A 13,649-nucleotide genomic window follows, 5' to 3' on the forward strand; every position below is an offset into this window, starting at 1 on the left:
ATAATTCGGCAGGTAAGTGTCCAAAATTGAAAAGAGAATATTTTATAAAATTTCAACAAGTACATATCAAGTTTTATGAAATTTTTTAGACTTTTCAGTCAAAAATGTCATTAAAAACTGGAGTTAATTGTATAGACCCCTGTGAAATATCTAATTGCTGAAAAGTCTTTATGTTAAAAAATTAGCATCAACCCCTCTATGTTGGGTTTTATTTAGTGAACCGCCCCTTAGAGATTTAGATTTGAATATAATATTTTTTTTTTTTTGAGTAAGATTTGAATATAATATTGACTTAGCTTAAATGATTAAACTACCCTAACTAAAATAATATAAGTAAAATATAAATTGTTTTGTGTAAAAAAACCGGAAGAAAAAGAATATGAGAGAGAAGGAGGCCACAAGTTCATCTTCTTCCTCAACCCATACACATACCCACTGGTGAGGCTGAAGTGGCCACTGGTGAATTTTGAATAATCTGAGGACTGTGATGAATTTGATCATATGAAGATGGTGGTGGCGACGATAATGGTGAGGCGAGGTGTGCTAAAAACTATAAAATTTGACACGTACTTGTCGAAAAATAGTGACGGATTTATAAAAAAACTTGAATATCAACTTTCAAGCTCAATGGATACATACCTTAATGAATTATTTTTTCATGTAAACTACCACTTTGTTTGTTGTTTTGTGACTCTATTTTGTAAGTTTTTTTTTTTTGAGTTCTTTGGAAGAGCGATTTTAATGGTTTGTGAAGAAGAAAGAGATGAGTGTGAGGGTTTTGTTTTTGTAGTATTAAACAAAAAAAAAGTTATATCTTTTTATGATTGTGCAATATTTATTTTCGTTAAAAGTATTAATATCATTATCTATTCATGACAAAGGAACGATATTCGTATAGTTGCTCCCATTTCGTTCAATAATAATTTAATACTTTAGGTATATTTTCAATTCATTTAGGAATTGTGTAGTTAAGTTGGTAAGGTTAATATTAAACAATTCCCTTGGTGTGATACGGTTCCACGTCACATTTTGCAATTCCTCCTTCACACTTCTTGATTTCTCGGGTGTACACTACCTGTCAAAAAAAGTCGTTAGGGCGTCAAGATTGGTCCCGGCGAAAATCCTCTGATGCTCAAGTCAGCTTTGTATGATAGAAGAATTCAGATAATGCAAGAAATTGCTCGGGAGTTATGAATTGCGTCGCACCTTTAGTTGTGAGGTTTCCGAGTATTTATATGGAGACATGGATTTTCATGGGCCTACGCCACTTAATTGGGCTCACTTGGGCATAATTGTTCAGATCATGACTAGTTTGGGCCTTAGCCAACTTTGACTTATATTATTATCTTGAAACGAATTAAGTTTGATTTGTGTGTCTGTATGGGTTTATCGATATGAGCCTTTGGGCATGGGCCATGGGCCTATCATATATCCCCACTTTCAATTGGATCTCAAAAATTTAGAAAATGTGACTGCCAAATTACGAAACGTGACGTGAAATCATACCACGTCATCCTTCTAAACAAATATCACACACTTTAATACAAATACTTGAGCCGACCATATTGTATGCATGTGTATGCATGTTTTGTATAGAATATATTTTATTTATAATTATATAACTTTATAAGTAATCTCGCCTTTATGTTTGATAGTCAGTAATTTGAATGATATCCGTTATGGTTGCGTGGTGTGGGTTGCTGCCACGTAGGTTTGAGTTGTGGGTCCACTTGACACGTCAACAATTCTGCGGCGCTAAGTTTCGTCTAGCCGCGTGCACACACAGTTCCACGTAAGACTTTGTCACCTTCTCTCTTCAGGTGTTTTTTTGTAAGAGGCTGGTTTGTACACTATGCGTATATTCATTTTAGGATAAATTACGGCTATCCATGTACGACCAAATTACGAAAAAAAATTTCATGTTTGGAAAATTACAACCACATCCCTCAATTGTGAATCTTCATACTCGTCCATTCTTGCAGTGTTAAAAATTTATTGGAATATTCTAAGTTATGTGGAAGATTTTCTAGTTTGTACCCGATTTGCCCATTCGAGCTCTCATTAGATGTGCCTCTTGACATGTAAAAATCAGATTGTTATGCATCAGATACTGCATTTTCTACAAAAAATGAGTACAAATCAGAGAACGTTTCACGAAATCTAGAATATTATATTGAATTTGACACCATAAGGGTGGACGTGTAAGAAGATTCATAGTTGAGGGGTGTGGTTGTAATTATCCAAATATGAATGGCTTTTTTTCTCGTAATTTGACGTTACCTCAGGGGTGGTCGTAATTTACCCAATATTAATAAGTAAAATGATCTGGCAATAACAACATTTGATTTGCAAAAATTCGAAAAAACACAGCTTCCATCTCCCAAGTTTGCTCTAATTTCACATTTGGGTCCCCATGTTCACAAAAACACATTTGATCCTTCGTATTTCAAAAATTCAACACTTTTAGTCATTTCCGCAATTTTCCACTAAAAATGACGGAACTCAACGTGTTCCCATCACTACCGCAACTGACGGATTAACAGCAAACTGACGAAAATGACCAAAAATATCAAATTATTAAAACAAGATGAACCAAATGTATTTTTTATAAACATAAAAAACTAAGGCAGCGACTATTTGCAATCACAAATTTACTTAGGGCAAGACCAAATTATTTTTTTTTTATCAAATTAAGTATAAAAAGACTATAATAACCTTAATAAAATACAAACAAAATAAAAATTATTTTATTAATTTACTTTTGCAAGACCAATTTAAAAAAGAAAAATTAATAAAAAAAGAAAGAAAAAGCAAAAAAACGAGAATTGAAAAACGAGGAGGAGGGAAGAAGGGAAGAAAACAAAAAAAAATCAATTGCATCACTCGCCGCCGCCCTTCGCCGTCGCCCCGTCGCCGTCGCCGTTGAAGTCCACCACCTCCCCCGTCGCCGTTGTAGTCGACAAGCACTAGAAATATCCCCCGTCGCCGTTTCAGTTGTCGCCGTTGATCGTTTTTCTCGTTTTTCGCACCTTATTTCTTGTACAAAAAATTCGACGTGTACAGGTCGAAATATGCTCCGAAAATCGACACACTAGTGTCGAAATATGCACCGAATATCGACACCAGAATGTCGAAAAATTCAATAAAAATCGACAGTAAAAGAGTGTCGATTTATGTTGAAATTTTCGACACTAGTGTGTCGATATTCGGAGCATATTTCGACCTGTACACGTCGAATTTTTTGTACGTGAAATGAGGTGCGAAAAACGAGAAAAACGATCACAAAGTACAATATTTCTTACCTCTTTGTGTTCTTCGACCTTAGAATCCTCCATATTTATGTCTTGTGTATCCATAATGTCATTCTTTTCAAGTTTTAGTAAGATTTGAGGGTTTTGTGTGATGAGGGTTTTGGAGAATATGGAAGATTTTTTTGTGGAAAAAAGTGTGTAAAATGAGTGTGAAGAAGAAGATGTTGGGGTTTTGTTGGGGGAGTGAGTTCCCTCTCGTTTTTTCCTTTTTTTTTTAATTCTTATTTATTTATTTATTTTTTGTTTTTTTTTGGTCTCGCAATAGCAATTAGCCTAATTTGAATTAATTTTATCTAAATTAATACTGGGGTTATATTTATAATTTTCCAGTCTTGATCTTAGTAAGTTTATTTATATTTTGGTCTTGCATGAAGTAAGGTCTTGCACTTATTAATTTTCGTCTTGCATATATTTGTTGCCAAAACTAAATATAAAATATTGCAAAATTGAGAGACGGAATCTGTAAATTTCCTAGAAACATCACTCTAGACTTTCTAGTTTTAGCAATTCTAAGTAAATATCGGAAGAGAGTGAAAAAAGGTATTTTAGTTTCCGATATTGCCCCTGCAGATCTTTTTATCGTGTTATGCATAAACGGTTTTGTTCTGTGTGTATATATACGTCGTCGTCGTCATCCTCATGGCCACGGTTCAAGCTCTGTGTGTGTTTCTCTCTCTAGCTTTCTCTCTCTTAAACGGTCGCGGATTTTTCGAGAATTTCCATTTCCCTAACGGTTGTTGTTCGAGCCTCCGTTAGCCTTTTCAAATCCCCCTTTTTCACTTTAATCGCGATATGGCCGGCGCCGGAGCTCCGGAATCGGGAGAATCGGCCACGAAAAGGGCGAAGTATGGAGACGGTCCGTCGATTTCCTCTTCCCGCCCATGGTGGAAGGAGCGGATGGCCGACGACGGCGCGGCGGGGAGCGGCGGCGACGATGACTTCGAGGTGGCGGTTGAGGAGGGGTCGCAGGATCCGCTGGCGGTGTTCGGTTCGGGAATCATGTTGATGATACTGAGTCGACTCGACGCGCGCAGCGTGGCACTCGCTCGCTTGGTTTCTCGTGGCTGGCTTGCCGTTGCCTCCGTCGACGAAATTTGGGCGCCCAAGGTTTTTATTTTAATTTTTTAATTTTTTAATTTTTAATTTTTAATTTTAATTAAATGTTTATTTTAATTGTTGTGTGGCGGTTGAGTACAGCTGTATGGTTCTTGTCCTCATTCTTCAGTGTTACAAGGTCTGGGAGGTTTTGTGCTTGTGCTTGTGCTTGCGCTTGATATTTACATTTTTCAAATTTAAAGAAATAAAAAATAAAAACAATTCTTCTTGATTCTGGTATCTATTGGGGTTGTTTTTCATTCTGCATATGTTCAAAATTATGATGCATTTGACCAAATATGATATACGGTTACACGGAATAAACGAAGCTCGGTTCGTGCTAGTATCTGTTAATCCTCCAAGTATCTGTTAAATTAGCTTTAGAAGGTGTACTAGTTAAATGTTTATATTGCTTAACCATTTTTCGTCAAATTACGACAAATATAAAATAGTTGCTAATCGTAGCATACTTCGTCAAAGTCTCGTTCGGATGTCGTGGGCATGACAAATGAATCATGGCTGACCGTTTGTACGGTAGACACGAATGTTAAAGCAGAAATGCGTAAGTATGTTACCATAATTTGTACGGTGATCATAATTTGCCGGTAACTATGACTTGCAAATGTAAATAATTACAAGATGGTATTAGTATCTCGTGCGCCACAGAAAAATAAAAGCAATTTTGTTAGGCGAAAGAGAGAAATAAAGATTAAGGTTGAAGTTATCCAACTGAAAAGCACACTGCGTTATGTTACCAGTTTTGTGCAATCTACACCTGAACTCTAGAGTTAACAACGGGGAGTCCAAAAACTTTTTTTGGTAAAACTAAGTTGAAAAAACATCGTGTAGGAAAAATGGGAAGCCTACATTGTTTCGATTTTATAGGCTTAATTTTGTAAATTTGCAATCGTAGTGCAAGATTGGAAATCTCAGTGGTTTCCTTATAAGGATTCTTTGTAACCGTCTGTGATTGTTCTGTTAGCCAGCTCACGCACAATATGAGAACAAAGTTGAATTCAAGAAGGCGTGTATGTCTGAATATTTTCCGTCCTCAAATGACAGATCTCTCTCTCTCTCTCTCTCTCTAGGTCTCTATCTCCCTCTCTGTCGCTCTCTATAGATCTCTCTGTTTCTGTCTCTCCCTGTATCTCTCTCTCTCTGTGTGGTGTTCCTTGTGAAGATGAATTATCTATTTTTATTAATACAAATTTATTATTTTGAAATCACCGATTCCTATTGTGTACCTCTTACAGGATATTATTCATATTTTGAGAGATTGGCATCTTTATATGGTGGTCCAATCCAAAAACATTCGTTCTGCTTCTGTCAGTCCAATCAATGGAGAACAACAAGAAGCTGGTTCTAATGTTCGAGACTTCTTCACTTAATTTAAAGCAGAGGCAGTGCTTATTTTTCATGCGCTCTGGACACGAGAAAAACGGAAATTTGCAGTTAAAAAGTTCTCTAAGTTTTCAAGGTAAGTTCAATTTTGAATTTGATGATTACTGCAAAACAGTTAATCTAATTACGTATATGTCAAGTCCTTGCGCATGCGTGTTGCGTGGTGTAGACATACTGGTGGATGTACCTAATAGAACCGACTTTTGTTTTCTAATTCGTCATTTGAATTTAATGTGCCTTCCATTTTCCAGAAATTTAGTCCGTTGCGTGTTTTTGTGCATCATTCCCTCCTTTTTTTCTTTTTCCTGCCAAAATGAAATTAAGATAGAGTAGTTTCTAACATCGCTGTGCATATGTATGTTTAATTGTTGCTTCATATATCCACACACACACACATATAATATTAATTTTCTTAGAACGATTGGTCTTGTTTACATCTATAGGATTAAGAACAAACAGAGCAAGTAGGAATAGGTTGTTCGTATTTTCACTAATGAGTTTATGACAGATCGATGTTGGATATATTCCGTCACTTACCAGTGAAAGAATGACTCTCTCTACGGGAAGTGCATGATGAAAAATTCAACATCGGTTGAATTAGAGCTAAATCAATGTCGAAGTTTATTTTTGTATGGGCTATCAATGTGAATTTGGCATTAAATTTGAATTCAAAGAATTTGAAATAGGCAGCCAATTGAATAGAGATTGGAAGTATTATGAGTATGAGGTTACAATCTACCGTAGATCAGTAAGCTGGATCGAAACTATTAGTCACCCTTGTGAGCAAGGGAGGGATTACTTGAGTTTTGGTTAACTACCTGCTGGAAAATGAAACAATATTATGATCAGTTCAACAATATTCTCGAGTTCTGGTTATGAGTGCATTCTCTGAGGTGGATTTATTATCAGTTCTCGAATATCTTTGTTATAGTAAGTGGCGAAAATGGATTTCGACTAAAATGTACTTCAAGTACTGGAGATACATATGCTTTTGTGCAAAATTCATTGTGGTTCAATGACGTCGGACTTGCATATAAATTTTGAGGTTTTGACGACTTTTTATTTTCTTGGTTCATTCAGATTCATTAAAGTTGTCTAGCAATAAAAGGAAATTGGTTATTGGCATGAAATTATAACCTTGTCTCAAGTGAGGTGTAAATAATAATAATCTTCATTTTCATCATCCCATCAGGCATCTTACGTTCATGATTTTAACCTCTTTTCCCCCCCTTTTATAAATTTTGGAGTACGTTCTTTTGTAATGTAATGTTGTGTATTAACCGAACATTTCCGTATTGGAAATTATTACAATGAACACTTACAAGATATAAAGAATATCTAATTTAACAATATAGTATTTATACATATTACAAAAGCCTAGATAAGCTGCAACATTTCGTCTCAAATAAGTTGGAATAGAGATATTAATGCATGTCACAAAAGCATTCAACTTAAGTCCCATTCAAATGAATTTTGTAAAAAGGTCGCTTGGGTGAAATCTGGCTTGTGCACTTTGGTGAATTTCACCGGATCATCTATTACCGTAGATGTGTACACACACTGACTCATATATACATATAGGGGTGTGTGTGTGTGTGTGTGAATACGTAGTTCAAAATTAGCGTGTAACATTTGATTCAGCTTATGCTACGCTACTAAATTCAGTCCATTACCGATACAAAAATGTTTAATCTTCTTTCTTGCTTGCTTCTTAGTTGAAGTCCAGACTTTCTTAGAGTAATGATCAATAGAAATACTTTATTAAGGTAAATCAACCCCGTCCGAACTTCATGTGGAAGGCTTCTGAAAATAGACAGGGCAAAATTAGGAAGTAAAAGATCAAGGATTTGTGAATTTTTTGGGCTCAAGATAGCGGCAAAGCTTAATGACAGAAAATCTATGGTGTCTTGAGACTGTAGTTATGCAACTAGCATGAAACTGATATAATCGAGAGAATTAGAAGAGTTTTTCATATTGTTTTTGCTTACAAATGATGCGATCCTATTATCAGAAAGCATATTGCGAGTTAATGGACTTGAAAAATTAAAGATTAAAGAACGAGAATTAGAAGTACTTGAGGTTTTTTGTTTTTACCATTTTGCTTCAATAGAAGTGTTTATGTTTAAATTTAGATTGCAGGAAAATCACATTAATTGGAGTATGCAAAAGTTTTCTTATGAAATCATACAGAGGTAAATACTAGGATACATAACAAACTAATTGAACTGGATATAGCAGAGATAGCAATGTTAACAAGTTCTGTAGCATAACCAGAGGAAATAGTACTATAATATTCGCTAGCATGTACTCAAGATTTGTTCTTGATGATTGTAGAAAAGCTACAACAATTCTCGGCTATCTATGGCCTATGTTATACCTAATGAAAATCTATAGTAACGGGAACCAAAGTGGTATTATTTCTGAGCCTAATATGTTCGACGCCATTCTGACTATGGGGATTTAGAGAACCCTTTGCATCTTTTAGGTTCTAACATACAACCGTAACTTGAAATCCAAGTTGAGTTTGATTAAAAACGTTTTCTTGACAAATCTGCCAAACGTGTTGAAGGTTCTCCAACCTCAACAATTTTAGTGCTCTAATTGTTGTTGTCGGTCTGCGTAAAACCTCCCATTAAGAATTTATGTATCGAAGCGTTCCCTTTTGCTGCCGTTGTTATATATACGTATATTTTTAGAGTATTGTGCTTATAGTGGTTCCCTTATTTGCAGTGTGAGGAGTTATGGCAGGGGAAGGCGCACATACCACGCATTGCAAAAGTTCCAGGACTTACAAAGATGGCTGTTTTTTCTCTATCAATGATGGATAGCAAACGTGTGAGCCTCTCTTTCTCTCTCTCTCTCTCTCTATCTCTCTCTCTCTCTCTCTTGAACACACTTCGTGAGAGAGATGAGAAATATGCTTACAAAGTCTCACTGAGATACAATTAATTGGCAGGCTCGAATAACTCGAGATGATCTGTGCGACCATGTATGGGAATTTCATTTTACTGAGGTATGTATTCATCCACTCGTAAATACGCGTTGTGTCTCCTTTTCTCTAACAGAAACTGGATCGCTGAATCATGAGTCACCATTCATTCTTTTTGGTTTTAACTAAATACAAGAACACTAACTATCTTGAAAATCTTCAACAGCTAATACCAGCAGCCACATAAATCTCTGATTCTCTAGCTGCTGTGTCCTTTCGCAATTTGTACTGCATCTTAGTAGATTCTAAAGATATATATAAGATCTATGTCTTAAGCATTAATTAGAAACTGAACTGTTGAGTTCTTATCAGCGGTGGAAATTGGAACGGAATCCTGAAAGTTGTGATTTTGGAACAATTTTTTCACGTTGATTTCGGATGCTTTAGAAATTTATCGGAATGGAACTGGAATTAGCTTTTCACTTCCGAAAAAAAATTGGGATGTTTCCATAAAAGTGCTAATTCCGATCCGGTCCGTCCAATTTCCACCCCTGGTTCTTATAGTTCAAGAAATCTAACCGGTTCTAAATTCTCTGTTACACTCTCAGCACTCCTGTGTTTACAGCTCCATATATAGCAGTTGCCCCTTATTTTCAAAATCATGAATTAGCTTTTAGATTCCTTCTATTCACAATCCCTTTAGTCTGCGTTTGGATTGAGGGATTTGAAATGAATGGATTGAAATGCGCCTATATAGGGAGCGTTTGAAACGACTCAAAATGAGTAGATATTCGAAATCCCTCGCAATTGCTCAAAAAACAACTAAAAACGAGAGCTACGAATTTGAAATTTCTTGTCAAATGACCCAATCCAAACAACGTCTATTGGATTTGTTATTATGGATTTGTTCTTGAATTTCTCTGCTCAATGATCCAACCAACCAAAATCACTCTCATTCATTTAATTCTACAAGGCAAAAAAAAAAAAAGAAGCCAGTATAAAAGTGAGTGAGTGGAATTTTCTTACATGATGTTTCTTTCTTCATCAGGATGCACCGGAGTACTGGCGAAACCTGGACCCACGATGGAACGGAACGGGGGCCACCATGCGCAGATACTTCCAGGCGGACGGAAGCATAACGGCCGACCCGGAAGACAAGGTGTGGGGGGGCCATGAATCATCGTACACGGTGGTGACAGGGTTGTACTTCGGTGGAAAGATGAGAGAGCACTATGTAAGGATAAACAGGTGGCCTCAAATGTCCGTACAGAGAAGAGCTGACTGGGGATGGGTGCTTTCGAACCATCTCTACTGCTATACCAGCGTCCCTGATCCTGATAAACCAGATGGCACCGGCCCTTCTCTCTAATCACCATAAACAAGACTCTCTCTTCTCTCTCTCTCTCTCTCTAGGTGTGTGTGTGTGTTTTTTTACACTTTATAGTAGGTGTGAGCTTTTTGGTGAGTTGGGTTTTCTCTCTCTCCACCACCATTATCATCCTTTCCTTGCCAAGAAGACTACTATGTGTGTGTGTGTTTTTCCACTTTCTAGTAGGTGTTGAGTTTTTTTTTTGGTTTTCTTTTTTCCCTCTGTTGTGAAGGGTGGTGAATCAAGAACTGGCCCTTTTCTCTCTCCACCACCATCATCCTTCTTGCCAAGAAGATTACTGTGTGTGTGTGTGTTTACACTTTTTAGTAGGTGTGATAATTTTTTGAGGGGGTTATGTTGGTTTTTGTGAATCAACTCATGAAGAAGACTACTTTGTGTGTGTGTTTTCACTTTCTAGTGTGTGTGATTTTTCTGTTTTGTGTAAATTAGGAGGTGAATTCTTGACTTTTGTATGAACTGTTGAAAGGAGGTTTAGTTATGTGATGGTATTCTGTGTGGTGTGTTTGATTATTCATTTTTCAAGAAACACCCATGTGTGTCTTTTTTGGAATTATTATTACATTTTAGTGGATAATTATTGTCTTGAAAAACATCATCACAGGGACAAGTATTTTATTATATAATTAATGTATGTATTATGTGGTGGTGACAATTGCAATGTTGGCAGATTGATGGGGTACCAAAGTGTGACAAGTGTCATGTTCTTTTAAGCATCCACACACTACTATATCTTTCTTGAAATTTATCTTCTTTTTTAAAGGTAGGTGCCTTCTTTAATATTTTAGCTATTTTGCAAACTTAGGAGTTAAGGTAATATGTCGGGGAAGAGTTTCCCGACTTTAAAACTATGACGGTCAAGTCAGTCGAAATTGTGTAGAAACAATATATGTGTCTAATGAAAATAAGTGTGTGCCATGAATATCAGAGATAGTCTTTTTTTCTTATACTTCAAGTCTGTATTTATACATATCATAGCGATGGGCGATGGGCTCCATGCTCTGACTATGGTATGGTCAGATCACACATAAGAGCGATGTGATTACTTCGGATTGTTTTTGTCTACTGGTGGCGAGCAACCTCACTTCTTGCGTACTGAACCAGTTCAATGGGGAGGGCCGGCGGGTATGATTATCTCAATTTGAGCCTTGGATGCATCTTCCCTCAATCCGTATCATGTGGCAGACTTTTCGTCTTTATCTGCTATTGTGTCGGATCTAGTCATATCCACTGCCTATGGCTACCCTACACGTTAAATGTAACCTCAATAGTACCTACCCACTATTGTTACAATTTAATATTATGACAAAATCTACCAAGTAGATTACAATTAATTGTTAAATTGTCATACATAAGTATAAAAATCCAAAATTATTTTGCAAGGGTTTAATGTCACAAACTTATAATATATCATAGAGCACATTGTTCTCCTCCAAAAGCAAATTAAGCACAAACAAAACCATCTCAAAATTTCACTATAAAATGAAGAATTACATCTCAAGAAACTGCTTATTATCCATCGCCATCGTAGCTTGTTTTGTGCTCTCCACGTGCAGTGCACGTGAGGCTGAAGAAGAAGCATCAAAGAATTGGCAATTTGGGTTGGAGTACCATGTCCATGTAATCAATGGATTCAAGAAAAATACAAAGCCATTGATGGTCCATTGTTGGTCAAAGCAAGATGATATTGGTCAACATTCCCTTAACGTTGACCAAGAAATTACTTGGCACTTCAAGGTTAGATTTGACGGAACTACCCTTTTCATTTGTGACGTTAAACAAGGTGAACACGCGAAGCACTTCGACGCTTTTGATGCCCAAGTCGAGGGGTCGAAATGTGCCGAGTTTGGCAAGTGTTATTGGTTAGTCGCGGAAGGAGGTTTTTACTTCAGCACGGATAACTTCACGTGGTTTAAGCAGTACGATTGGTGATTGAAATATCTTTTTATTGCAGTTTCAATAATAAATATTTGGTTGGTTCGATAAATACTTCGATCCGACCCTGTTATCGAATATTTTACTCTCGTCCTAATTTATTCGTGTCTCATTACAGACGGATCGGGTAAACATTAGCACTTTCTAAAAAATAATCAGTTTTTTCAAAAGTGATAAACTGATTCCAATTCCGTTAACAAAAAGACGGAAAATTTGGAAAATTGAAATTCTTATGAAAATTTTCATTTCAAACCGATTTTTTTGATTTGGAATCTGCGAAATTTGGATTTTTTATTTTTTTTTAATTCACGTATTCTGTAATACATTATAACATTAGTACTACAAATGTATTTTTTTGGAAAAATACTCAGAAAAAAAAAAAAATCAACCGAATCTGGAATCAGAATATCATATTTATTCCAATTCCAATTCCAATTCGAAAAATTCCGGAAAAGCTGTTGTTTCGGAATTTTAAAAAACAAAACCTATTGTTTCGAAATTGGAAATTTTCGATCTAAAGCAGCCGAATTTGGGAATTCCATTCCCTTTTCCACCCCGATTCTCTACTATACTTAAGGACATAAGTGCAATGTTTAAAGTATATAAAGTACAAAAATGTAAAAAAAAAAAAAAACTGTAAGGTTTTATATCAAGAAGAATCGCCTGCTTTTATTATTATTATCAGACCAATATCAACTTATTTATACCTGGATTGAAACTGATGGCAAACCAAAACTAGAAATAAACAATCTTTTACCTAAAATAAATAAATTAATTAATTAATAAAAATTTCACATCAATGAGTAGTCTCTCTGCCTATAAATATAGTCTGAATAGGATGTACAGATTAATTATACACATCCAATTTTCACAGCAATGAATCTTTCTATCTATATTTTATTCATAGCCACATTTCTCATACTCAACAAATCAGCAAAAGCATCGGGCCTCGGGATTTTCCAACGCTACGAAGTTCATATAATCAATAACTTCGAAAACAACACAGACGAATTAATCGTTAACTGCAGATCTGCAGACGATGACCTCGGAGAGCATTTCTTGGATAAAGGCGAAGATTGGCATTGGCAGTTTAGGGTTAATTTCTTTAGGTCAACTCTGTTTTACTGCAACGTGCAGTGGGGAGAATTGGGACAGAGGTTCACTAGTTTCGATACCGACAACATAAGCTCTACGTGTGAAGAAACTTCGACGTGTTTCTGGTCGGTTAGGGAGGACGGTATTTATTTCAGCTGCGATAATAAAAATTACGAGAAGAGGCATCTTTGGCCGTGACTTAGTTGGTCGTATTTTTTCTAGTTTTTCGTTTTGAATTTCTTTTTTTCCAGCATCGTCGCCGTTCTAAGGAATGAATTTCGGGATGAAATCCGTTTTTTGACCGTTGAATTATTCATAGAATTATGCATAACATAAGATCACTCAAACTGTCGTACGGTACTTCATCTAATACTAGGACATGGACGATGTGTGAAACCGTCAATCCTTACCTAAGCTTCTAATCAATGATACAAATGGGAAATCAAGTTCGATCCTTCTTTTGATTTAGGTGTCAGAAAGTGAAACGAAATAAAGA

At 36.1% G+C, this 13,649-nt stretch overlaps 3 protein-coding genes and 1 long non-coding RNA gene across 4 annotated transcripts; 3 read left to right on the forward strand and 1 right to left on the reverse strand.

Moving 5' to 3' along the window:
* Positions 1-3,745: 3,745 nt before the first annotated feature.
* Positions 3,746-10,652, forward strand: LOC105950331 (uncharacterized). Its single transcript, XM_088820754.1, has 4 exons — positions 3,746-4,418; positions 8,538-8,642; positions 8,764-8,820; positions 9,785-10,652. Exons 1-4 carry the CDS (start codon positions 4,104-4,106, stop codon positions 10,103-10,105), a joined length of 798 nt encoding a protein of 265 aa, XP_088676880.1. The 5' UTR covers positions 3,746-4,103; the 3' UTR covers positions 10,106-10,652.
* LOC105950345 (uncharacterized) lies at positions 7,126-10,710 on the reverse strand. The gene is made up of 2 exons (XR_001172180.2): positions 9,763-10,710; positions 7,126-7,610 (listed from the first exon to the last, which is right to left on the reverse strand). It is a non-coding gene; the product is annotated as an uncharacterized LOC105950345 (long non-coding RNA).
* An 895-nt stretch (positions 10,711-11,605) lies between these two features.
* On the forward strand, positions 11,606-12,055 carry LOC105950639 (S-protein homolog 21). Its single transcript, XM_012974008.1, has one exon. It carries the CDS (start codon positions 11,606-11,608, stop codon positions 12,053-12,055), a length of 450 nt encoding a protein of 149 aa, XP_012829462.1.
* An 879-nt stretch (positions 12,056-12,934) lies between these two features.
* On the forward strand, positions 12,935-13,421 carry LOC105950824 (S-protein homolog 29). The gene is made up of 2 exons (XM_088820891.1): positions 12,935-13,295; positions 13,405-13,421. Exons 1-2 carry the CDS (start codon positions 12,935-12,937, stop codon positions 13,419-13,421), a joined length of 378 nt encoding a protein of 125 aa, XP_088677017.1.
* The last annotated feature ends 228 nt before the right edge of the window (positions 13,422-13,649 follow it).

This window comes from Erythranthe guttata, chromosome 7 (assembly GCF_056151865.1).
Source record: "Erythranthe guttata isolate IM_541 chromosome 7, IM_541, whole genome shotgun sequence".
NCBI classification, from domain to species: Eukaryota; Viridiplantae; Streptophyta; class Magnoliopsida; order Lamiales; family Phrymaceae; genus Erythranthe; species Erythranthe guttata.